General features: G+C 38.2%; 1 protein-coding gene across 1 annotated transcript in view; it reads right to left on the bottom strand.

Moving 5' to 3' along the window:
- Positions 1 to 27510, bottom strand: part of CTNNAL1 (catenin alpha like 1) — a 57218-nt gene that overhangs the window by 14348 nt on the left and 15360 nt on the right. The window contains exons 2-11 of the mRNA XM_056483251.1: positions 22022 to 22211; positions 15728 to 15915; positions 10915 to 11034; positions 8661 to 8750; positions 8186 to 8356; positions 6986 to 7186; positions 5100 to 5186; positions 1921 to 2079; positions 470 to 562; positions 6 to 156 (exon numbers count right to left, since the gene is read on the bottom strand). Of these exons, the coding sequence (XP_056339226.1) occupies positions 6 to 156; positions 470 to 562; positions 1921 to 2079; positions 5100 to 5186; positions 6986 to 7186; positions 8186 to 8356; positions 8661 to 8750; positions 10915 to 11034; positions 15728 to 15915; positions 22022 to 22211 (1450 nt within the window). The remainder of the gene's footprint in view (positions 1 to 5; positions 157 to 469; positions 563 to 1920; positions 2080 to 5099; positions 5187 to 6985; positions 7187 to 8185; positions 8357 to 8660; positions 8751 to 10914; positions 11035 to 15727; positions 15916 to 22021; positions 22212 to 27510) is intronic.

Consider the following 27510-nt stretch of genomic DNA (forward strand, 5'->3'; position numbering starts at 1 on the left):
CTTACCTCTTCTTCCTTCAAACACATCGTTGATTTCTCTTAACAACAAAGACATGTCACTCAGTTGAGACTCCCAGGCCTCACAGAACACCTCAAGATTTTCTTTTGCAATCTTGCTAGATGGATGCAGTGCCAGGGTTTCTGCAGCAGAAATTATCTGGACAAAGAACAAAGCATTTGCTACTGCAAATCCTAGTACATAGTGTTCCACATGAATTCACAAATGCCTCCCCAGGCAAAACACAAATTTCAACTGCTACTATTATATCTTTGTAGTGTATTCATCTGACATTTGCAGGCTTGATGATCTTTCTTGTGCTTTCTTTTATGTACCACCCAGAATTAGAGCAAAATTCCTTCTTAGAAATGAATGCTTTAAACAGGTAAACATTAAGTCTCCTAAAAATTCACACAAGTAATTTTTATTGATTTATGTGTAGTAGAAGAAGCCAGTTAAAACTGGAACATACCTGTGGGCCAGTGACCTGAAAGGTATCTTCTGCATGTATGCAAGTAATCTCAAGAGGCTCAGTTCCAGAAACATGCCTCAATAAGCGACACATCTGAATTATTTAAAAAAAACCATGAAAATAATTGTAAAAAATGTACATTTATTAACAGTGAGAAAAGATGTACAGAAGTGTACAAACTAACACAAAGTTATGGATTGTCCTTTCAAATATTTACTGGGGACTGCACAGCTAGATGCTTCTCAGGGAGAATTAACAATAAAAATGGGGCTAAATCCTGACTTGAAAGGCATGGAAAACCACAGAAAGGAAAGTCTTAATAACTAAATTAAAGTAAAACTAAAAGAATTTCATGTATTTATGACTGAATAAAACTAAAAGTAAACACACAGATACAGAACTTGGAAAAAATGTAGACTAAATAACTTTAGCAGAACAGGCTTATTTAGCAATAAGTGACCATGTGGAAAATTTAGGCTTTCAACATCCAGGGGATTGAATTATCTTTGAGCAAACCAGTGTCAAATTAGTTTAGGGAAGTAATACTATTTCCTTCATCTTGTTTTTTTAGGAAGATTAAGAGTCAGCTTTGGGATGAGAAGGAACATGGAAGTTTTCAGATCAAAAAGAATTTGTAAGAAAGAGACAGCACATATGAAACTAATTGCACTGTCCATCATCAGACATGCTGTAAGGTCTCACTCGCATGCATTCACTATTTAACCTCCTGGTTATGCCTGAAAAAAAAATTATTGCTTCACTAGAATGTTAAATAGCCAGAGATCAAGGGGATATTAAAGTTGAAATTAAAAATTCAAAGCGTTCTTCTGCCAGTCCTGGAAGTTCAAGTGTTGCTTCTGTATATTGATAGTTCTGGGAGCAATCCTCAAGCCCTGTATACCGAAATTTTTTAGAAATGAATATTGGATCCCATGCAAGTACAGCTGCTGGCATCACCGTATTTCAAATCAAAGTGATCTAGATTTGTATGTCTCCTGCTGGCAGAGGTACCTCTCTGCTCGTCTGTGAGAGAGATAGCAACAAGGTACACGTGGCTGACATCCCCGCCACAGATTTTCACAAAGGAGGAAGATTTTCAGTGGCCCTCTTGACTGATCTTCAAAAGAATCAAACTCACTCCATTAAGAAATTTAACTGGGTATCTCCAGTATTCTTGTATACCTGGATTCAGCTATTGCTGGATGTCTGCTGCTTGAAAGAAAGGAGTTATAATTTCCTCTTGGATCTAGAAATGTACTTTTTTATTAGTATTTTAGGCCAAATACAGATCAAGTCTAGATCCATGAGGAGAACTGGGCACAAAAAAAAAAGTTTACAACACTTGCAATAAAAAAAAAAAAAATTACAAAAACACAGATCCAAGCCTTCCTAAAGAATAGATCAATGCAAATCCACCCACTCATTTTCAATGAAAGCAGCTGTGGACTCACCTCAACAAGCTGTTCTTTCTGCTCTGATAGCTTGCAAGTATATTCTGCTACAGCTTCAAGATTTCCTTCTACTCCTGTGATTTTTAATGCTTTAAGAACCATATGATCTGTATGGTATTTTAGAAGATCTGCTGCCAGAGATGTTGCTGCACTGTGGACCTTGAATAGCATTAAAAGAGGGAGAGACAAACATGGAACAGAAAAAAAAAATCTATCCAGTATCAAGTCAAACAAGCTTAAGAGACAGATTAATTTTTCAAGAAGCAAACATTTACTGCCATGAAAGCTGATATACAGCTTGCTCATTATCAGGAGTTTTATTTCTTCAATTACTATTCAAAGAACAAAGAAAATCCACTGCAATAAAAAAAGCCAAAAAAACTTCCCCCACAAGAAAACAAGAAAAAAAACCAACTCCACAACCACAGATGAAGAGAAAAAAAAAAAAAAAAAAAGCTGGGTAAAATGAGGCCTTGAAGTTATCACACTGCTGCTTTCTGATTATGTTACAGATGGGGAAACATTAGGTGCATGAATCTGTGGGTCACCAAGTTCAGCATAAGCAAAGCACAATGGTCATTCCACTTCTCTTAAAGAACACACATTGAATTGTGTGAATTAGACTGAAGCCACACAAAACTGAATTTATAATATATTAGTAATTAGAATTATCAGTGACACAAAGAAAAGCTTGAATATAATCAGCTTGTGACACAACCTTAGGAAACCATAAAGTACGTTTTCTCCAAGGAGATGGATCTTGAAGATGTCTCAATCAATCCGCCTACACTGCCAAGCAAGGAGAAGCTTCTGATTTAAACACATCCCTAAATCCAGACACTCAGAAACTGTGCTGTGAAGGACTCTGCTTGATGACAGCTATCAGTGACAGCTGCTGCTAGTTCTAGTAACTAGTCACTAGGTTACCTGTGGCCTGCAATCAGCCCCATGTTAAGAACACTGGTAAAACCAAAATAGCAACCTCTCTAGAGACAGCAGAGTATGCTCACAGGACTACTGAGTCTTGCAATACTGCACTCATTTTGCTAGACAACACTGAGTACAGAACAAACTTGGTGTTCAAGAGAAAGTATTTTTCCAGCTCTTATGAATGCAGTAAGCTTGGAACTCACTTCACAGAGAAGAGTTTACTGGAATAGTATGTTGGGGTTTTTAATTTACTGGACTCCATTTTTACCCCTTTCCTCTGGCAGCACTTCCTGCGCATCCAGAATTAAGTTCTTCTGTATTTGTTTTTTAATTTCACAAAAGATAAACAACTGAATTATTGCCTCAAAACCTGCTGCAATTGTTTTTAGAGGGAGAAAAATCAGCTATGACAACCTGTTATAAACTCTTTATGTAACATTGCTCACATGGCATTAAAAATTAGTACAAATCACCAATCCCAGAAATGAAGTCAGCTCTGAAGAAAGGGTAACTGAAAGGCTTGTAATGCTGGAGTAGGAACTAGCAATTCTCATTTATATCTACACTACACAGAGATCACCTTTTCCTTAGAGATTATGTTCACCCTGATCAAAAATAGAAATATACTTCTACTTAATGCTGTCGCTGATCATGAGCAGTAAAATAATCTCAAGAAAGGAATATAATTTCTGTTTCTTCCATAAAAAGACAGAGACAGGTGAGAACTACTTTAACAAGGCTGTCTTTTGTTCTCAGCCACTCAGGCTCTCAAAACCACTTTAATTAGTCACGACACTTGAATTTAACCAGTAGAAATCCTGGTTGCTGACTAATACACTGCAGCACCCCATGTCAGATTGACAGGACAGACTTCAGCCATATAAGCATAGCCACTCTGGGATCAATTCAATCTCTACACAGAGAACAAAAAAAAAGATATAATTCTCTGAACTTACTTCTAAGAGCACAAATCCTCTCTTTCATACAACATATTCCAGCCACCTGTGGCTTTATGATCTATGTAATTAAACAGTCACATCCTAATTTGACTGTGAACTCTTCAACCTCATTCAGCACCGGGGACAATGTTACTCAAAAAGGATAATCTCACAGTTAAAGCACTGTGAAGTGCACATATTCCAAAGTGAACACCACTTTGGAAAAGCTCTACTACCCATTTCCTCCATAATGGTGACTAAATTACAAAACAGCACATAATCAAAGTGCAAAAATTATGTATCCTCCACTTTCTGGCCCAATACTCTGCCTGACAGCAGAAGTGGCACTGAACTGAAACAGACTGAAAGTACTGTTCAAACCTTCAGGACAGCTGCAGGTACTATAGTCCAGAAGACAAAATTTCTCATTTTGCCTATGGTAAAAAAGGGGGGCATGATTTTTTCAGCAGTTGAGGTTGTAGCTGACAGCTCAGCCTAAGCAAGTTGACCACACTTCTACTAACATCTTTGCACTGCTCTGTGTTGAAACTCACTGTTCTTAATCTTCATTTCTCCATCTGTTTAAAAGAACAGCAATTTGAAGCAGTTGAAAAGATAGCTGAATGATGTGCAAATATTCAGGAAGCTGCCAGAAACCAGATTCTGTATTTGCTTCAATTCTGTTGAACAGACAAGGCAGCAATGCTATCCTTGAAAGGAAGGGTGAAGACCCTGAGCAGCAAGTGCAGTCCATCCCATATACCAAATGAGGCAGCTATTCCATGTGTGTATGCAAGCTGACCACAGCATACTTGCACTTAGCAAAAGAATAATGATTTACTACAGACACATATACAGCTGCCAAGTGCTGAGGAAAGAAAGCTCCTGAGTATAAGGCACTGCCATAACATATTTCTGCTAAGGAAATCAGTAGGACAGGTTAAATACAAATAAACTGCAAATTTAATTTATTAATTTAGGCACACAGTAGAAGAAAATGTATTTACAAACAGTGATGCATCCCCAAGGGAAGTTTGCCTTTACCTTTAAAATAATGATTACATACATAGCACTTACTTCCAAACATTTCTTTTTTTGTGGGTGAGCAATGAGCCTGTGCAGCCAACAGATTTCTAATCACTAAGGACAAAGATATATAGCTAGCTCCATCATGTAATTCTGATTTGGTTACTCTTGTCTATAAAACAGACAATAGTCTTCTTGGGTACAGAATCCCATTTAACAACCTCATGTATAAAAAGTAAGAAATTCAAACTTTTATTCACCTTATCTTGATTAAGCTGCACTTACCTCTCTTTTAAGTTCATTCATGCACTGGCATGTTTTTAAAATGGCTACTTCCAAGTCTTCCATGAGATCCTTTGTCTTTTGGTTTTGCTGCAAACCAAAGAAAGAAACCAACAAGACATTACAAGAAAAACCCAGCAAACCCCACCTTCATATGACATTAGCTCAAGAAGATTTAGAAGACAGCCTCTTCTTTCTAGATGAAATGATTTCACTTGTGCAGCCTGTGCATATTCTACTCGAAAACTTCTTTTATAGAAACATTTATCACCAAATTAAATCTCAAAACAATACTGATGCAATCTGATTGACTGCTTGTGTTCAACAGGAATTTATTTCTAAACCTGACTGAGCTTTTTTCAGGAAAAAGGCTTCCTAGACATCTGCCAGAAATCTCCTACGTGACCATCCTAAAGTAAAACAAGTGTTTAAGGCTTTTTTTTTTTAATATAAACACAATTTTAAAATAAAATGGTACCTAAAATATTCTATAGTGAATGAAAAAAATCAACTTTAATTCACCTTGCAATGAAGCTGTTGAGCTGAAACCAAAAATCCTCCTCAATGAGCTGTTACTATTATATCTGCTATTGTGTCTTTAGTCACAACCAGGCTGGGTTATTTATTAATGAAAATACTTAATGCATAAGCACACATGTGCATGCCCAAGTATTTTCACAGATCATATATATGCATGATCTTGTACTAGGCTCTCATTTCTATCTCTTGAAATGTAGTTTGTAAGTTATTTAGAGGTGATTATTTTCCACCAGTAATAGGGCTTAGAAATAACCAAGTGTCCTGGTTTTGACTGGTCTAGAATTAATTTCCTTATAAACCTGGCATGCTGCTGCTTCGGATGTGTGATAAAAGCAATGCTGACAACATGGTATTCAGTTATTGCTGAGCAGTGTTTGTACAGCTGCCTACCAGAGCAAACCACCAACACCAAGCTAAACACAGGTTTAGCTCCTGTAGTTAAAGGGAGTCTATGCAATTTATATTCTATATGTGTCTTGTTTGTCACAACAATATTCTGTATTATCAGTAAGATTTATATGCAGTTCAAACTACACTACTGCATTAAAAATACCTGACTGCAGTACCTGATTCAAAGAGGAAAAAGGAACAAAAATGCTTTCTCATAAGAAATACACTCAGTTAAGTAAATATCCTATACCAGGACACATCTGTCATATTTCAGTGTTGATAAGACTTTGTGCTATACATATCCCCAGGAGAAAGACTGAAAGCAAGTCAGCATCAAAACCAGAAGTTGCATTTTCCATCTCTGCTTCCCCTTTTGCATGCATCTTCTGTCATTTTCAAGGAACAAGTAAGACAAATGATAAAGGCAGGCTTAACATGCTTCTTCTCTAAAAGCTACCATCATTTAAACCATGTAAAAAAGGAAAACCAAAAATAGCCTTATTGTTTCTCTTCTCTCTCCATAATATTAAAAATATAGTCAATGTTTTACACTGTTTCCCTTTCCAGTAGTTTAACTCTTGTCCATTGAAAACAAGAAAGAAAACTGTAGTCACTGCTATGGGATCAAGACAATTGAAATCTCTGAACTCTACCAAAGGACTTTAAGACTGTGCAATGATATTTCTGTTCTCTGCCTTGTTTCCACTCACATCTTCATTCAAATTAGTCTACTACCATCAGAAGCCTAATTTAGCCATCAAAGAATCAATACCATTGGGGTAGGGGGAGGAGAGAACATACAGAAGCTGCAGAAGCACAGAACAAACCATGGCTTCCTTGATCAGCTCCCACTGTGAGGAATACACTCAATTCTCTCTTCCTAGACCAGAAGAAAGACTGCATTCAAAAGTCTTTTTAAAGTAGAGGTGAAAAGATTTACTTTGCTAAAAAGCTCTTACAGCTTGCATCCACACTGAAACCAGCTGCTCTAGTTCCATTTTAGCCTGTTTAGACAGCTCCAAAATGTGTTCTCTGTGCTCATGACTGGTATAGGCAGAATCTGTGAAGTCTTCTGTATGTTCCAGGATAACTTCCAGCATTGTTGAAAGGTTCTCTTTTGAGAGAAAATAAAGATTCTCACGGAGACCTTCCACCTTATTCTGAAAATGAAGCACATCATTTCCTTGAGAATTTATGTGATTTAGTTGTGACGCAAATGCAGAAAGCAGATCCATCATTTTACATTTTATTTATCGCCTTAGTGCCTTCTAAAATTATTCCCTTATTTTCAAAGTAATCCAACAATTTGCTTTTGTCCAGACCTGTAGTTTGAGGTTTGGGATGTTTTTTAAAAGTGAAAATGCAATCAGCAGTTTACTAGCCCCTTATAACAGCAAATACATCATCATTCTGCTGCTGTCAATAAAAAGTTTCCAAGTTCAGTAAGTTTCAGAAATTAAATATGTTCTTAAATTTAAATTAAATTAAATTAATTTTGTTTGATCCTTCCACATCCATGTAATCCATTTTGAGCAGTTTTCTAAAAATGTGTATGTAGAAAATTGAATACTTTGGGGCACTCAAAAAACTTCAGTTGAAATTTAAAGAGGGGAAATGGATAAACAAATAAATTGAATCAAAGTGACAGGTTCAAAAGCAGTAAGCCATGGTTGCTCATTAACCGTTCTTAATGGAATAGGAAATTTAGAAAAGCCTTTATGAGGAAAGAAAGTCCACTGAGCTACAGGCTACAATTTCAATTCAGAACATTTCTTTTGAATGACAGTTTGCTCTTTTAAATGTTCATATGAGTATTTTGTGTGCAGTTTTAAAAACACTAACACTTACAAAGCAAGAATTCTCAAACAACAACTGTTTTAATGAAGGTCTGATCAGATCCTGATACTTTAATTTATTCAATGTCAATGAATCACCTCAACAAAATATTAGAGCTCTGAATGCATGTATTTTGGCAATGACTATTAAATTATAGGCATCACTTGACAGATTCGTTAACGTTTTGGGACAGTAATTTAAGTCAACGCTGCTGAAGAGATGCAGCTTCATGATCTCAAATCTAAAACCACTTTTTTTCCTCCAACCTCCTAGTTAAGAGGTACTTTATTGGCTGTAAAAACCAGTTTTATTTCTACTCTTACCTTGAATTCTTTGATGCCAGAATATATGCTGATGGGGGCCACTTCATTTTCTCCATTTGGCCTAGAGTCAGTTACAATTTCTATTACCTGTTCCAAAGCTAGTCTCATCCGGTGAAAAACTCCATCTTTGTTAATACGAGCAGATTCACAGTCTGGATGCCTCAGACAAGTCTTTTTAAAGAAAGTAGAGCAACTATTATGAGAGAGTACACATGCTGTATATTGAAATGAATACTTCCTGCTAAGGCAAGTCTAAAGAATGTGTTTAGAAAATGGTACATTCTTTCTGTTAAACTGCTGTTAAGTCAAATTCACACATTACTCAAAATATAATGATTTTCTTTCCAGATTCTTTACACTTATACCTTTCTTTAGCATGAAATCTAAAGGGCTGAGAGAGGAGAGTCAGCTCTCCAGGTAAATGCCACGCTTTGTGATTCAGCAAAGTTGAGTAAGGGTGCATAAACTCACTCACCTTTGAAGCAGTCAGGAGCATCATAGTGCACTTCTCAAGAACAGCCCTAGATGCTGCCATTCTGGCCTTTTTCTTTTCATCCTTCAAATCCTAAACACCAAAAGGAAAAAAACAAACCCAAATATTACACAGCATCTAAAATATTAACAGCTTGTGAGACTGGAAAAAGAAAACTCTCTTGCAGGTGAATGGTTTGTGAGAAAGCTTTCTTATTTCTGATAACTGCTATTTTCAGCCTAACTCATGATCTAGAACTTACTTTTCAGACAGATTTTAATTTATGCATTCATTCTTGGCTCTATTCAATTCAAACTTCAAAGAAGGAGAATCTCCAAGATACAGAGCATGTTATGTAAACTGTTGCTAATTTTGATTCCTTTATCATAAAGCGTTATTCATGAAACAGAAAAATTAGGTGAAAAGAATAGCTGACAAGAAGTATTTTCTGAAATGAAGGGGAGGGTAAGATAGAGACAGAGAACAACTGCTTTTCATTGCACTGCAGTGGAGGAAATGTAAACTAAATTTTTTTTCTACTTGAGTGTTATATTTGCTACATACCACTAATAAAAAAAGTCTTAATAGGCTGAAAAAGCAATTCGTCAGTATTTCTCTGCTCTGACTACAGAAACTTTAAGAACTTTCCAGAGAAAGATGGATACACCTGCAAAACTGAACTATACCCCCAGCAAAGTTCATCAATACAGAAGAGTTTAGACTCTAAACCAGGATGTGAGGGAAGAGGGCAAGACATGAATCCTCAACAAACAAGCAGGTCTAGCAAGGGGAGAACTTAAAGTCATAACTATGATCTTCTCACTGCTCACAGACAGCTGAGTGCTATCTGAGTGTCAAACAGGCAACTGAATGGGACTGGCTGAAGGTTTACAGGAGGTAATTAATTAATCCTAATATACTCTAGATTAACAAAAACACCCAGATAAATCACAGCAGCAGTCTCTTTTGACATTTTTATAATGTTTGTATTTAGCAACTACAGAAAATCTTTAAGATCAAAATGACATTAAAAATCAAACCAACAAAACAACCAAACAAGAAAACAGTTAATTTCTGAAAATCTGACATTACATTCTGATAAATCTGATGGCACTCAAGAATTTATGGCACACTTAAAAATACTATGAGGGATGTTTCCACCCCATAAAGCTAGTAGTGCCACATAGCAATCTATACATTGTAAGCTGAGCATATCAAGAAAGTCCTGAAACAATTGAAAAAGTGGTAATGCAGCACTCTTTCAAAAAGAGTCAAGGAGGCAAGGAGAGGAAAGCAGAAGATCACTTCTGACACTGAAAATCCAACACAGCTGAAAATTACAACTTTGTAATAATGCATGTTTTCCTCCCAAAGGAACAACTGCTTCAGGGAAAAAAAAAAAGAAAGAGTTCACTTCTAAGCAGGTATTTTCCTTAATTTTAAGTAGCTTTCCCAGTCATGGTTCTTTGACACCAAGCATGCACACATCAACAGTAAAAGGAAACACATGACGTTGGCCAATTTGTTTATACAAACTGAATTCTGAATTTTGCTGGATATTAGGGACTCTGTATATTCACATCAAACCCTGGTTTAGTTCTGAACAGAGGACTGGATTATCAAGGGAAAGCAACAAGAGCTCAGAGCAGAAGTCTTAAGCCTCACCAAACCCTTAAATTTACAAGGAAGTAGTGGGAAAAAAGCTTCTGGCATGAATGAAAGGCTTTGAAAGAGCAGCTGCATGTGAGAAGACTCATTGCCCAAACATAAGGTTTTGATCTAAACCTAGAAAAATATTCCAGAATAAATAACAGTAACAATAACAATAATAATAAATAACAACAACAAACAAACTCTAACAAGCCACCCAAGCAGATGCTTTATTAGAATCTGTTTGGAGTTTTCTAAAATAATGAAATCCTACATGCAAACATCAAATACTTCTGTCAAGTAACAACAGACTAACTCCACCAGAGCAATGAGCCAGAAAAGTTAGAGCCAAAAGACAGTGCAAATAACACACACCCGTATCTTCTGGAAGATATGCAGGGCAAACAGTGCAGCCACATTTTCTTAGGCTGAGCTTTAAAATCAAAAGACCTGTTTTGGGTGGAGGAAAGAGAGGGTAGGTTCCAGACACAGGACAAAAGCACTTGTTTTGTTTTCCATTATCATCCCAGAAAAACCCATACCTTCCTGATAATAAGATGAAGATGATACTGTACCCCATGTCTCGTAACCTTTTACTAATACTTACATTTTGCCTATCTCCAGTTAAATGGGCAAACTCCACCATTTCATTTCCAAACTGGCTAAATATTTGTACAAACTCCTGGAAACTACTGACTTTTTCTAGTTGTTCCATTGTTGCAAGAACCTGCAAGATAAGGGAAAATACTGTAGAGATTACCAGGATGCTGAACAAAAACCATTATCATTGAACAAAGAGTACCATTATTTATGGACACTTCTAAGTTGTAGAGTTTAAAATGTATATATTTTGTTACTGTTCAAGCATTAGTAACTCAACATCTGGAAATCACATGTAAGTTAATTATCATGCTTCATTCAAAGTGTTATCAGCCCCCAAAAACCATTTTCCTTGCTCCTCACAGTTTTAAAGAGTATTAATGATTCAGCTTCCAGATTCAGGAAAAAATGTGTCTTTAAATTTAACATGACAGTAACAAGTGCAGATTATATCCCCGTGTTATACCCCTGTATTGTAACTCTCCATTTCAGATGCCTAACTTTTAAACTCTAAAATTACAGTTGCACAGACATGTTTCAGTGGCTCTGTATGTTAAAAAAAAAGCAAGAAAATTCAACAAAACTGAACAAAAAAGTTAGAAGTAAGTGCATACATAGTTTTATACTTTCCATAACAACCAACTCTAATTGTGGAGATTGTTATTAGATGCATATAAAACAAAGAACTAAATACACCCAAGTTGTATCAAGCTCTTACTCAAGATACCTTAATGTATGTAAAATCAGCACTTTGAAACATTCAGCAAATACTACCAGAGAGCTTATAAATTACTGATTACTGAAGGTATTCTGTGAAGTCACTACATTATAGATTATAACAGAAATTAATATCTGCTTTTATCAGGTTCAACATACTTGCTAATCTCAAAGTGGTCTTTCAAATCCACTAAATGCCTCCAGAAGGGAAAACACTCAAAGCAGTTCTGTATTGTCTTTCAGACTGGAGATAAGACACCACATGAAAATTTAACAGACTGTACTTGAAAGAAACTTCAACTCATTTTCCTTTTCTATGCCAAAATATCTTCCCCACAACTACAAAAGCAGTGTACACACCTGATTATGACAAACTCCCACTTCTCTGTAACCTTGGCAAACTCTCCTAGAAGCAAACATTTGTTTGTGGGCAGGGCAGCCACCCAATCTCAGTTGTAACCTAAGCAAATGTCCCACTAAACCCTGTGACTGCTGTGGAATTCACTGCATTATTAAGCAATATTAAACTGCAGCAACCTGTATGAGTATATTATGCTGGGCAGCCAGCTCCACAAAGGCTGCAGAAACAAGGAGTTTTCCTGATTGGGGTGCTGATGCTGTGAGAAAGGCTGGAGTACGAAGGACTTCCATGAGAGATGGTAGAAGGAGAGAACCACAGGACTGGGAAAGTGAGAATGTAGGAAAGTAAATGTGGATGAAAGAGGAAAACATACAAGCTAAGGTCCAGCTTCCTTTTCTAAGAATAGATAAAAAGAAATTTTAATAATGCTCAACCATTCTAGGTTTAAGTAAACATAGTACTTTATGAGTATGACTATGGTTGCAAACAACTCTGTTAAAGTTTTCTGTGTTTCTCCCATGATAAATTCCTTGTCAAATAAAAATTTCAGTGAAAGCACAAGTATTTCCCTTGCACTGAATAATTCTAGACATCCCAGGCAGAGCTGACATTCTGAAAAACTGTATAGACAGTTCTAAATCTGTCTAAAGCTTATTCAAGATGCTGATACAATGCAAAATTACTGTGATCCATAATTTTTAATTTTAAAACTTTCAACAAGAAACACACAGATAGTAATGAAGTCGTACATTTTTTAATTAAAAGGTTAAAAAAATGTAAAAAACCATAAGTCTTTAAGATCTTATTAACATCTAAATTAGCACTAGGTATTGCACAGTTACTGCTGCAGGATGAATGTCGCCTTGCAGACAGCAGTCATGGGCTGACATCACTTCAGGGCACATCCATATTTTGATCCAAAATGAACAGGGCAGCAACTCCCCCACTGTCTGTCACTTCCCTGCTCATTGTTCAGGCTCCCCTAACCTGACTGGTGACAGGGAGTAGAGCAAAACCTTAAGCTCACTGATGCAGTGACTAAGTCTGAGGGACAATGAAACTGATTTTGTAGTTAGGAAAGGTAGGAAAGATGTGGGCAGGTATGGAAGAAAATATATGCAATCCAAGAACACAAGGACAGCATATATGGTGCAGAGAATGTGGAAGCAGGAGCGGGATCACTGGGGATCATCAGCTAGAGGCTGGATTCCAGAACAGATAACCATTCTGGATGATCCCAATCACCTCATTTGTCTGAGGGATTAGATGTCCAACCACTCATCTATTTTTCTACTATTTGCCCTTGATTAACTCTTTATTCACATGAGGAAGATTATGACAATGAAAAAAAAAAAGGCGTTCAGGAATAGGCAGGAAACAACGAAGGCAACAGAAGTTTAACATTGGGCATTCAGTCTCTAAGATAAAAATGGATCTGAGATCTTCTGGAACAGTGACGCATTTCAAGAAGCCAGAATCCTCTCCAGTTGGCTACTGATGATTCTCTTCCTATCTTTCTATCCTCTTTGCCATATTATACTACAGTGCCTCAGAGTATTTGTGTGCACTTCTTAAATCCCTGCCCATATTATCCCTCTACTGCAATGTCCCCTACAGAAAAACCTCTTTGCTATCTATCATAGCAGTATCTGACACACTTTTCCAGACTGTACTTTATAAAAATTAGGGCATATATAAATACGAGGCCTGTATAAGACACCACTGTTTATTTAATCTGGTCTTAAAGATACAAACTGCTCTACTGGTACCACAGACAAAAGGAGGATTTCCCAAACTCGTGCACTATGCACAGGAAGGAGAATGCAGTAAAACCCAGAAGATAACAAAGACTAGCAGTGTCCTGGGGGGCATCAGGCACAGCACTGCCAGCTGGGCAAGGGAGGGGATTGTCCTCTCTGCTCTGAGCTGGGGCAGCCTCACCTCAAGTGCTGGGGGCAGTTCTAGGTGACACAATATAAGAAGGATATTAAGCCATGGAGAGTGTCCAGAGGAGGGCAATGAAGGTGAAGGGCATTGAGGGGAAGCCGTATGAGGAGGAGCTGAGGTCACTTGGTCTGTTCAGCCTGCAAAAGAGGGGACTGGGGGGAGTTACAACTTCCTGGGTGAGAGGAAGAGGAGGGACAGGCACTGATCTCTTATCTCCGACAGAACTGAAGGGAAGGGCCTGAAGTTTTACCTAGAGAGGTTTAGATTGGATATTAGGATAAGGCTCTTCATCCAGAGGGTGCCTGGGCACTGGAACAGACTCCCCAGGGAAATGGTCACAGCACCAGGCCTAAGAGAGCTCAGGAAGTGTTTGGACAACACTCTCAGGCACATGGGGTGACTCTTGGGCATGTTCAGGGCAGGGTCAGGAGCTGGACTTGGGTCCCTTCCAACTCAGAGTATCTTACAATTCTATGCCTATGGCAGTCAGAGGCACAGTTACTCTGGACTATGAGATTGCTTGAAATGCTTTCAAAATTAAATGGTGCACGTATGCTTACTATATTCACATCGGTGTATATATGTCAACATTTTCATATATGTTTAAAATTATCAGAAACCTAGCCTGCTCCTGAAAGGATATATTCCCTCCTTATCCTTTCATGATACATGCATTTGCACAGTTGCTTCATAGCCTAAACTCACCACTTTTGGAAAGGTAAATTAGTTAGGATCACTGCATGGCTGCAGACAACAGCAAAAAAGCAGCAAAAGATAATAAATGCACCGTTCTGGTCTTCAGTGCAAAAAAAAGACCAAAGCTATAAGGAACTTCAGCAAACTGATATTGATAACACTGCTGCCAACTGAATCAACCACTGGGAGAAGAAATGAGCACAAAGAGAGCAGAGATGTGCTGCCAAATCTAAAGCCAGAAAGAAGCAATTAATTTCACTGGTTTGGAATTCTGGACTGAACTGAGTGTCTTGGATCTAGGTGCTGCAAAATAGAGACCAACAGGTCTGGAAAGTAAACTGGGACAAAGGAATAGAGACAGCATGAGGAGTCAAAAGTGGAAAGAGGAGCACTGCTCTGGATTACAAGCTCAAAATTAATGGAAAACCCCAGGCCTTATCAGGTTCTCATTTTTCAAACACAGGATTTTTCTATTTTTGTTTTAGCAAATTGTGAAGAAAAAGATGGAAGAATACCCTACAGGCAAGACAATGAAGTCTGCTGTGCATGAAATAGATTAAATTTGAGGTTAAATGGGCCTTCATACATTATGTAAACCAACCAAGTAGTTTCATCCTAAGTTTCAAGACCTAAGTTAAAGTGCACAAAAACCTTTTAATCTGTAAACCTCACTTCATTGGCACAGGCTTTTATGTGCATTCCTCAATGCTTTTTGCTTAGATGCCATAAAGCTCTCCCTTGTCTTGATCCTGACAGAACAAACATCCTGTCATCAGCAAGTAGATTTATTGACCATTTTACCAACAGACACACTTTCACCTCACAGCAAATTTAAAGTTAAATAAGCAGTAACACAGCATCTTTTTCAGCATAATAAGTAAATAAAGCAATGTGGGTGACATAAAATGCAGAATCACTAAAATTAATCCTACTGGCTCAGAGCCACCCCCTTTTAGATACCTGGTAAGTAAACATGTGTCAGACATTTATTTTTATCTCTTTATTTTATAATTCCTCCAGAGAGACAATGACAGTAACACATTTACCACCACTCTTCTGCAAATATCAGTTAAACAAAACAGAAAAGGAGCTACAATACCTTGTTCCTGGAAGTTATAATTTGCTTAATAACAATTCTGTCTGCCAACACCAGCACCTTTGTGACAGAAGAAAGCAACAACCTTGCAGCTTTTACCACACCCGTTTTGTCTGTAAAGATTGTTATGTGGCTATCAGATTCTGGATGATCCAAGCTTGCCACATCTGTAAGTTGTGCAATTGTTTCGCCTAGAAGGAAAAAAAAAAAAAAAAAAAGAATAAAGTGACTTTCCATACTTAAAAGAAATATACTCGGCTATAAGGTATTCTTAACTTTTACCTTTGAGGGGTAAGACAATTTTCAGAGCTACCTACAACTCTTTATTTCACTCCACTTCCTTCGACTGACTGTTGGTGGCACCCTCTCCATATTTAAGTGTGGATTACAATTCACTACTACCTTCTTTTCCATCTGTAACATACACTAATTTTCTTACAGTAATCTACAGCTATTTGAGAATGAGAGTGATGAGAGGAATTAGGGAGTGTGGAGGGAGAAAACATTAATGGGAGACATTTTCTGATTTTAATAGCAAAATTCAAACCAGTGTCCACACTTGCAGCATCAATCCACTGAAAGAGTGGGATGTAGCAAGGAAGAAAGAACTACAAATTCCCCTCCACTTTCCAAATTTCAATTAGCATTCCCATAATTTATGGGTTTCCTATTCCTGTTTCCAGAAGTCTCCAGGCATGAACAATAAAGATTCCAAACAGTAATTTTGCAACTTAGAGGTCTGAAGCATTATAGTAAGACTACTGCACTTTACATTAGAAGGAAGACCACTAAACAGGGCACTGTCAGAGACAGGAAAGGGAAAAAGGCAAAGAAGTGCTGATTTTTGGTTTATCACTATCTCTTATTCAATGTGCACTTAGTTAAACAGTTAAATAGGCTGAATTGACCACTTTTATTTTTTATGCAGGTAAGAACCCTACATTCACTGTAGCTAATGGATTTCCTTATCTGAGAAAGAAACACAGACCCTATCCAATTGCATCTTCTGGAGTACCCTAGATAGTAGTGCAATACATGAAAGACAAAGCAATTTGTTGTCTGCAACCACAGAAGGGCTGCTGGGAGACGGAGCTCAGGCAAGTTCTGAGACTGATTTTTGCTACATGCAAGACAAGTTGATCAACCTACAACTGACCTATAGATCATCCTTAAAGATAAAATATAGGATATTTGATCTAATTCCCTATGACTCATCTTCAAAACCTCACTGAAGGTAATTCACCTAAGCAAGCAAAATACTCCAAAAGCCTGATTAAGCCAGTGCTCCCATTTGAAGAACTTGCATTATTCTGATACTCCAGATACACTACACACTGTAGAACAAGGAAAGCCTGACAGTCCTTCAACCCACAGAGCTCCACATTTCATAGTGCTTCTCTCCTCTGATAATTGTAATCCCTTGGGTTCTTAGGCAGCCAAAATAGTACTGCATTATGGAAAGGAACTTCCAGTACATTTGCTGGGACCAGGCCAGGTCACAAAAGGCATGCTCCAAATAATCAGAGAGTCACTCCAATATACCATACTACAGTACAGTCTGAGACAGTGAGTTCCACAGCTGAAGGACACGAAAATGGATTAGAAGCAAGAGGAATTATAAAAGTACAGCCACAGTTCAAAGAGTGGGGGGCAGCCAGATGGGCAGTCCCAGTGAAGCTGTAGGGCAAGTCTCCAGTCAGATATCATCTGACAGTAAAACATGGACTGTTGCCTTCTCCACAGTTCAATTCATTTCACCTCACACCAGTCTCTACTTGCTCACCTTTGTCAGCAGATTAATCTATTTCTTTGGCATCATCATATCTGTGACAACATAAAATGATGTAGAAACACACAGAGAACAATTAAAACAGATGCAAAGTTCTTTTGGTAACCAAGAAAGGATGCACAACATTAGCCCATTTCCTATGCTATGGAATTCACCTTATTGAGGATGAATCAAGTCATAGGTGAAGTAGCTAGTCACACAAAGAGTGATCAGAGAACACTGAAACACCTGCAACACCTGCCTGTCAAAAGCTCCAGACAGCCACAGAAACTCAAGACTTCTGGTAACAGAACAAAGACTTCCTTCTCTGCCTATAGATCTGCAACTACAGGAACAGGAATAAAGCCCTGGGAGTAAGCTGTGAAGAACAAGAGCTATTGGGGTAAAGAGCTGGCGCTAAGGAAGCTATAACCAGCTGGGTGTACATCAGTCCATAAAACACATCTAAGCATATCAAAGACAGTTCAGTGTCTGTAATTCTCCTATCATGACTGAGAAATTATGATAATTGGGTGATATTTCCAAGGATAGGAAGACAACTGTCACATCCATCTCAAAGAAGGTTAAAAAGAAAAATTCAGGCAACTGTGAGCTAGTCAGCCTCACATCAGCCTCCAGGATTACCACTGAAACAATCTTGGAAGAAAAAGGCAATCAGGAAGAGCCAGCACAGACCTGCCAGGGTGATCTGAATGCCTTCTACAATGAGATGACACTGTTTTTAAAAAAAAAAGAAAGCAATGAATGCTGTGAATCTCAGCTCCAGCATGGCCCCTGCCATGTTCCCCCATAGTTTCCTTTTAACTTCATCAAGGGATATGGACTAAGTGAACAAAAAGGTGGGTAGAAAATGAACCTGACTGTTGGGCCTGGGGATACTGATAACAGGCACAAAGCTCACTGGGCAGACACCTTCCAGCAGTGTTTCTCTGAGGTTGACAGGAGTCACCAAAACTATTCCCTGGATGATGACCCAGCATGGTCAGCAGGTGTGCGAACAATACCAAAGCAGGTGAGTGTCTGATACTGCGGAGGGCAGAGATGCTAGACAGAAGAGCAGGCTGAAAAAAAATGATCTGATAGAAAATCTGTGAAGTCCAACAAAGACATTAAATACCACATCAGGGTCAGGGTAACACCACTCAGCCCGACATGCTGAGATCAGATGTCAACTGGGAATCTTTGTGGGGAAAGACATGGGGGACCAACAAAGAGTTGAACAGAAGTCAGCAACAACAGCCAGCTGCACCTGGAAGACTGCAGGAATGATTCTTTCCTTCCCTTTGGCACTTGTGAGGTAGCACGTGGACTTCTATGTCCACTTCTGGGTTCCTCAGCACCTCAGCTGACACAATGGAGCCAGTGACATAAGGGGAGAGCTTGAAGGGGGGAAATTTATTCTGCCCCAAGAAGAGAAGGCCATGGCAGAGCTTTCTGTGCTCCACATCTATCCCCCTAGTGGGCATGTATGGAGAGACACAGATCCCAGTAGGTATGGTGATGGAACAAGAAGCAAGAAACAAGATGTAACAAAATAGTTTTGCCACAGCAAAGGTGGTCAAACACTCTTAAGTAAGGGCACAAGAAAAAAGTAAGAATGAAAAGTGTAAAAGAAATTGCATGACCTCCATTCTTGCGAGTAAAAATGACCCTAACAACATCAGTTATTCTGTGATTCCATTTATCCACTTAAATTTCCATTTTTCAGCCTTCTTAATTTAGCCGCCTCTGTACTAAAACCCAAAGCAAAAATAGGAGAGAGCTATTTATTGCTTTTACTTTATTTCATGTCTTCCTTTAGGGCTACATAGTCAACTGGCACAGAATACTGGAAAAGCTATGACACTTATTCCTGACATGTGCTCTCTCTTTTAAATTAGCCAGTGTTTCCAAGTTTTAAAGAGAAAAAAAAGAAAGAAAAAAAAAAAACACAGATGGGCATCTAAAATGTGTTTCTTTAAGTTACATTCCACTACTATACTGTCACTGTAAACATTGACACAGTGCAAGAATAATATTACACAAAATCTGCTACATGACCCTCTGCAGTGCTTTAGGATTCTATTTTGAGTCAATCAAATTACAAGGTTTATTACAAGGAAATAGTCATAACAAATCTGAAACACTTCAGATCACTGATTATACCCTTCTCAAGAGACAGATACAACATCTGTCATCCTTCAAAGCCTCTGCAGGATATGCAACTGATTTAAAGACTCCCTATTTTTCTCAGAAATTGAGATGCCTAATGTTCTAAATCCTTTTGTGTTGAAATCTGTCTTTTATGCCTAACAAAATCTCAATTTCTGAGATACAATCTAATTTATTGGCTAAAAGGAAGTATGAACAGCTCTACCGGATTTCCTGCCCTAAAGAGCAAAGGCTTTCTGCTGCCTATGCCCTAAGAACACAAGGTTCCTCAATACGGGTCAATATGCTGGGCTATAATTGTCCATGAAATTTTCTGGCTTGTTTGAAACACCAAAGTTATTAAAAATGGCACTTGAGTAACCACGTTCAGAAACTGAGTTCAGGCGACATTCACCCATAAGAATTTATGTGCTCAAAGGAGTGTCCAGCACTGAACAGTCCACAGAGATAATACTGGCTCAAAAAACACTCCATCAAACAAATAACCATGAGCAAACATGTTTGCTACACTGAATCTCCCATGTAAGTTGTCAGATCTCAAATGCAGGGAACAACTGAGCCATGCCAAAGTAAATGCAAGGCTGACAGAAATGTAAACAGCCCCATCTTCACTCCTCTAGACTGAGGCTATTACTGCATAACAGGAAATAAAACTTACAGTGCAAAAGAACTATAGTCTTTTGCTGGGATAAAGTAGTGCAGACTATTTTTAGGTTCTGAGCTCCTCCTGCATACAATGATAGGGAGAAAAAAAAATACCTAACCACAGCATAACTGGCAAATCAAGAAACAGAGATTCAGACTGCACTGCTCTTCCAGCTGCTGAGATTATCAATGTGAACTTTGATAATTTTGGTTTGTCAGCACTTTACTTGGATCTCTGAAGAGAAAACACATGCTTCACATAACAAATGGAATGTTTTTAAATTAGGACATTTCATTTTGCAGCCAAGTTTACTGGAGCGACTAGGAATTTTCAGTCTAAAGTTTATCCAGAATAGTCCTTCAAATCACAAAAACAATCATTCATCATCAGCATGTTTCTAGACATTGTGACTCCTTGTTGAGGGATTTTCAGAGGATTTCTTACAGCACCATGCCAAATTTCTAAGCTTCTTTTTTTGTTTAATCACAAGTAATAGTATGAACTCTATCCCCAAATTCTGAGGCCAGAACATCTGTTCAACAAGACATATACACCAGTTAGGACAGCAAAGACAAGGTTTTCGGGACTCTGAGGTCATTTCAAAGATAAAAACCAAACACCCACCCAAGCCCCCTTTTTAACTTAACAGATCAGTTTTAAGTATATTACACAGTTTCAACCCACATCTTGGAGTAGAATAATGCTCCATCCAGCAGTAATCAAGACATTAGTGTTGAAGGGTTGATGAAGGGTCATTTATTTGTCCCCACAACAGAAACTCAAGGTTGTCTGCCTGAAGCCACAGCAAACAGAATCTGTCACACTTGCAGGTTCATCCACCTGCTCAAACTGGGAAAGCTTCAAGTTGAATTTCCCATAATTCAAAAATATTTGAAAGAGAAAACAAAACCTCATCCCACTAACAACAGAATAAACTAGATTCTACTAGATGTCATCTTGAAGCCTTCACTACAGATCTAAGAATATGCATTTACTGAGGGCCACTGAAATATTCAAGGAATAGTATTTAGTATCTAGGAAAGTAGTTTCTAGCACAACACTGACATTCTCTTACAGCATCAGAGAATGCAACCCCCAATTCGCCTAGACAGTCTTCTGGGGGAAGGAGAGTGACAGCAGGCAGCTCAGTTATCCACACTTCACATTCAATTCACACACACAGCAAGTTTGCAACAAAAGTTGAATCCAGCAAAATGGCAAGCACAATGTGATTTTCATTCTACTGAGGGGAGCCATCAGATGACTGATGTGAGTCATTTTACTGAGTCCTGATGAAACATGGGTTGACACTGACCTTCATTCAGACACTGAGATCTGGAATGCAGTGACCTTAATAGCATAGCACTCAAATAACTTAAAATACTCCACTGTTTTGACTTGGCAGCAATAAACTCTAAAGTTGTATTCCCAACACTCTGCTCTTTGTCTGTAGTAACATAATAAAAAAGAGCAGTCAGGTAATTCCTTGTGGCAAATGATCCTATAAAAATCAAAGCCAACACCATTCCATTCCCTATTCGTAAGATGACAGTAATTTAAGTAAGTGACAAAATCAGGTAACAGATCAGGCCTTGAATGAACCAGCAGAGGAAGGTTAAGCAATTAAATAATAAAGTTCTTACATTATGCCTGACACTAAAAATAGCGTGCCAAAAATGGCACAAGTACAATTTCATGAGTAGCTACATACCTGCTCTCCTTGCCTCGATGCAAGCAACACTCATTTCCTCCTTCAGCTCATGGTTTTCGTTGGCTATGGCTTCCCCCACAGTCACAAATCTCCCGACTGCCAGGTTAACGGCTTGGCCCACTCGCTGGATTGCTTGCAGAGTCTTGTCTGAACGCTTTGGCTTGTCCTTATGATTTATAAGAGTAGTTATCTGCAAACAAGAAGAATTACCTATTAGAACATTTTAACTTTAATACTAAAGGCACGTTTTGAATTGAACTCAATAATAGATTTTACAGTGCTGTGTATGTAGTTTTGTGCTGTGTCATGAGGTATCATTCAACTTCTCAGAGAATGAAAAAAAATAAAGTGTAATTAAGGTTGCTCATCTGCTCAGTTTATCTCAAATGAAAAGAGGTGTTTTTATTTTTATTCCACTCCCATTTTGCAGTATTAAAATAAGCTGTCCTGGGTCTCAACAGGCTTTCACACTACATACACAGCCCTTCCTCCATTAAAATATCTACTACATGCATAACTTAAACATCATCAATTACATGTTTCCTAGAATTTAGAAAAAGGTTGCTACTTAGGTACAAGTTATCAGTAAAACAATTTCTGAGGACATTCCTATTTTGAACTCCTGACATGGTTTTTCTGCCCACAGCAAAGTGCTATACATTCCCTCTCGGACCACACAGACTGGAGATCAGCTGCATGCTGGCTGCAGGAGACTGAAGATTTGTCCAAAAACCAAACACTGGGAAACAAAGAGATCCTTTCCCCTCCCAGAGGAGAAAGGCAGGATTGCAGAAGCAGCTTCTCAACCAAGGCATTACATAAACATGAGAACAGTATGCAATTCTGCCACTCACAACTAACTATAAACTGCATTACAAACATGAGCTGTACATTTTTGCTACAACTCTTTTCTAGCAAGAACCAGGAGAGAAATTAAACTCTCTTGTTTCAAATATCCTAAACCAGCATTAAAACCCAACAAAAACAGTCTTGCCTGTCCTTGTCTCCCACTCTCATGTTTGCAATGAATTTATCTGATGTGGTTTAAACCTCAGCTGTGGAGAAAGTAATGCTTGTTGTTTTTGTTTTCCCCATTATCAAGTCCCCAGTCTAGTTCACTACATAGCTTCATGAATATTTTTGGTGGCAAAAAAGAAACAGTACAGCCTGAGGAGAGAAAGATGGGTAGAAGCACTTCTTTAAGCAGGAATATAATTTCAAATACCCACAAAACTCCACTGTAAGCCACACCCCCAGAAGCTCAAAGATGTCTGTTTAGAGAATCTCAGAATTACATGAATTACCTAAGTGCCTGAACATCTCAGCTATATCAGCTTGATCACAGATGTCTTTGCCATGCCTCAAAAAAATATAAATCATCATTCACTCGTTCTCCTACCAGTCAAGCCTGTGGTGGGACAGGAGCATACAAGCTGTACCTGTAATGCTCACTACAGATTCATAGCAGGAAGCAGTGTAAGAACTGTTCTGCTTCATGATTTGATCAATGCCCAAGGTTCACCCTTCAGATATCACTGAGCCATCTTTCTGGAGGGGGAAAAAAAAAAAAAAAAAAAAAAAAAAAAGAAAAAAAAAAAAAAAAAAAAGAGTGGTGGTGTTTAACACCTTGCTGAGGCTGGTTTTAAATGCCAGGAGCTAGCTGGTTTAGCCAAGTTTTCAGTATTAAACTCTTTGCAATGGGAAATATCAACACTTCATAGAGCACTTTGCACATACAAGAAAAATAAAAAAGCCAAAAAACCTAAGAACAGTGCTGCTCTATGGAAGAACTTCTACGAGAATGGAAAAATATTTTGTTCTTGTACAAAACATCAGTACAGAAATGCACTGTCTGCCCTCTATACACGGCCTACTTTTCCAATTTGTATCTAAGCCACAAGGTCTAAAGGAAGGCCACTTTCTAATAGTTCATACAACAAATCTGAATCTGTTCCTGTAAGAGTCCCATGCATCACCAAACTTCAAAACCTATGAACCCTAGATGCCCTTCCAGTGAAAAGACCTTATGATGAAAACAGAGTCCTAACAGAGAGTAAACTGAGGAAACATCTGAACAACTTCAAATTCATTTTATATGAGTAATGACATTCCTCAAAACACACAATTACCATCACTTCAATGGAAATTTAGACCAACATGAAATTCATTATAAAAACAACTGCAGTATGCAGCTCTCATGAATTCTTGTATTGTAGGTACTTCAAGTATACCGACTTTAAAAATACCTGTCAGCAGCTAATCTAACAGGGCCAGCTGGTAAATTCTGGAATAGGAATGGCTAGCAAGGCATCTGAGAGCATGAGTCCAAATGCTGAAGAAAACTGAACTGATAGAGGGTCACAACTTTGTTTCTTCAACTGGTTTTTAAGTAAACAGCAAACCAATACTGGGTTAATATTACATTCATACAGTTATTCTCAGAATAGCTCAGACTTCTCAGAATATATAAAATAACACTGGCCTAAAACAAACTGCAAGTTTACATACTGGCTGCAAGTTTACCTCCCACAGCATTTTACACCAGTAGAAGTTCAAACATGTTCTGTATAACCCTAAAAAAAAAATGCATATGCAAATAACACTGCAGAGTGAAAGGAATCCCACTGTCTCTTACAAATCATCAAGGGCACTTATTTTAATTCCCATGTTACTGCAGAGGCATGCAAATAATAAAAATCATGAAGTTATCACAACTTAAATTGCTTTATTAAAGTCTTACAAAACACTCTCAGGAACATGACTGCCTTTTACATTTCTATAATTTCTTTAGCATTCTCTTCATAGGGCATCATCATTTTTACAGCAAAAAACAACCCCTCTACTCCCCCTGCCAAGGTTAAGCAAGAATAAGCAGCTGTTTTGACAGGTCTATCACCAGCGTCATCTTAACCTCATGAAGTTCAACAAGGCTAAACACAAGGTCTTGCACTGGGGCTGGGACCGTCCCCGGTACCAATGCAGGCTGGGGGATGAATGGACTGAGAACAGCCCAGCAGAAAATGACTTGGGGGTACTGGTGCAAGAAAAATTGGGCATGAGTCAGCAATGTGCTTGTGTGCTGGGCTGCAACAAAAGCAACGTGGCCAGCAGGCTGAGGGAGAGGAATTTGCCCCTCTACTCTGTTTGGTGAGACCCCAGCTGGAGAGGGGTGCACAGCCCTGGGGTCCCCAACTGAAGAAGGACATGAACCTGTTGAAGACAGTTCAGAGGAGGGCCATGAAGATGGTCAGAGGGGTGGAGCACCTCTCCTGTGAAGACAGGCTGAGAGAGATGTGGTGGTTCAGCCTGCCAAAGGCTCCAGGAAGACCTTTCAGCAGCCTTTTAACATATAAAAGGTGGCTTAGAAGAAGATCAAGGCCTGTAGTGAAGTAGAGAGGTTTTAAACTGAAAGAAGGTAGATTCTGAATGGACTTAAAGTGGTAATTTTTTACCATTAAGGTGACCAGACACTGAACAATTTCCCTGAGCTGTGGAAGCCCCATCATTTTAAGAGTTCAAGGTCAGGTTCTTTGAACAACCAGTGGCTTCGAGCAACCTGGTCTAGTGGAAGGTATCCCTGCCAAGGGCAGGAGAGGAGAACTAGATGGTCTTCAAAGGTCTTTTTTAATCCAAACCATTCTCTGATTCTATGGCCTACTCTAGTCACCCACTTGAATAGCTTGTATATAAAGATGAAACTCAACCTATGGTTATGCACAGCAGTGGAGGCTTTGCAAATACCTCCTGGAATAATGAACTCTTAGCTGGGTAATATAATTTCTTCTCAGACTGGCTAACTTAGTAACTATCTTTAACATTGGAATGGAGGGAAGTTGGCTAAGCTCCCTATTTCTTTCTTTTCAGATAAGTCAAAAACCTGTATGCATTGACAGTTAAAAACAACCATTGTGAGAGAACCAAAACAGAAGTTGGTCAAGAAGTTTGAAATATCACAGTAAACAGCTTCATGTAACACCTCTTTCAAGTGTGATCAACATTATGTAGCAAACGCAGCCTATATTGATATCAGATTTGCATAAGATGTTTCCTATAAAAAACTAAGTAACAAACAGCCCTGAAATAGGAGTAGGTAGGTCATGATAAAAGAAAGATATGAAATATAGATCAGTTAAAAATAAACAGGGCTGGGTTTAGTTCTAGAAACATGAGTTACACATAAACCAAATGTAATAATGTCAAAGGCATGATGAAAGCTGTTCAGATACAAGATGGGCTTCTCATAACCTGCCACCTGCAGAAAACACTGCTCTACAAACAGTGAGAAAGATTTTCCAGAATTATGCATTCTCATTCCCTCATAGAGTGTTAAGAGTGACAGGTACATCCTCCATGTCAAATGAAGTTTTGAAAAAGCAGAGGTAATGGCAACTGCAGTTTAGGATTCTTTTCAAGTAGTAATTACCAGTTAGGCTTAAAAAAATAACAAGATCTTAACTCAGCAAGGAGAGGAATTTCACTAGTAAGTTAAGTGACAAACTGAAGGAAAATTTGATGCTAATAAGCAGTGCAAAGATTATCTAACCAGTCCAGCATTCAATAACAATTGCCTCAGAACACAAATACAGCAGTGACCATCAAAAGGCCAGTAAGAAAAGCTTCTAAAATAAAGAATAAGCAAAAATTTTGCTCCTGACTTTTAAATGATGTTTAAAATGAAGACAAGAAATTGGACAAGTTAAATGGAGAAAAGGAAAGACCCAGAAGAAACTTAACAAGGAATTTTCTCCCCAGCAATCAACCATAGAAACGCTAAGAGACTATAAAAAACTGAACTAGTAAAACTTGCAACATTTAAGATGTTTCAGATTACAAGAAATTGCTTTTTCCCCTGCACTCCATCCAGTTGGAACCAGACTAGGACTAATACTGTATTTTAATTTATTTTTTTTAATGAAGGAAACCCCTGCCAGTCCAAGAAACATAATCTAAGACCTCCCTCAAGCTTAACATCTCCCAGATATTTAATCTGTTTTATTCTGATCATGTATTTCCCAGTCACCAACATCTGTGATGTTTGGACAGGAGTCAGCAGCTGAAAAGATTACCTGCAAGTCTCTTTGAACAAGAGCAATACGTTACATGCTGTTTACTTAAGGATTTACTGAGCAGGTCCTAGAAAGGAAACAGTCCTTTTGATGGTACTCACCCTCTGTTTAATGTGAGCTCTCACACTATTTCCATGGAATGTTTATCTGAGATTTGAGACAATCAGTTTAAGGAGTGTCTCAAGAATCTGTCAGCTACAATTTTTTGTCACTTTTTATGAGAAGACACAGAAAAATAATGACCTTTTCTCAAGAACTTGGCCAAAACTAACAGATATAGCCATAACATATCAAGATGTACTTCATATTTGAGGAAACAAGCACAATTGTGGTAATTTTTGAGCAGCTGTTTCCAGATCTTTTTGAGGACCTTCACAAACTGACATTTAAGTCATTATATGCTTCATGCTCAGGAAGCATCAT

Source organism: Oenanthe melanoleuca, chromosome 2 (genome assembly GCF_029582105.1).
Source record: "Oenanthe melanoleuca isolate GR-GAL-2019-014 chromosome 2, OMel1.0, whole genome shotgun sequence".
Classification (NCBI taxonomy): Eukaryota; Metazoa; Chordata; class Aves; order Passeriformes; family Muscicapidae; genus Oenanthe; species Oenanthe melanoleuca.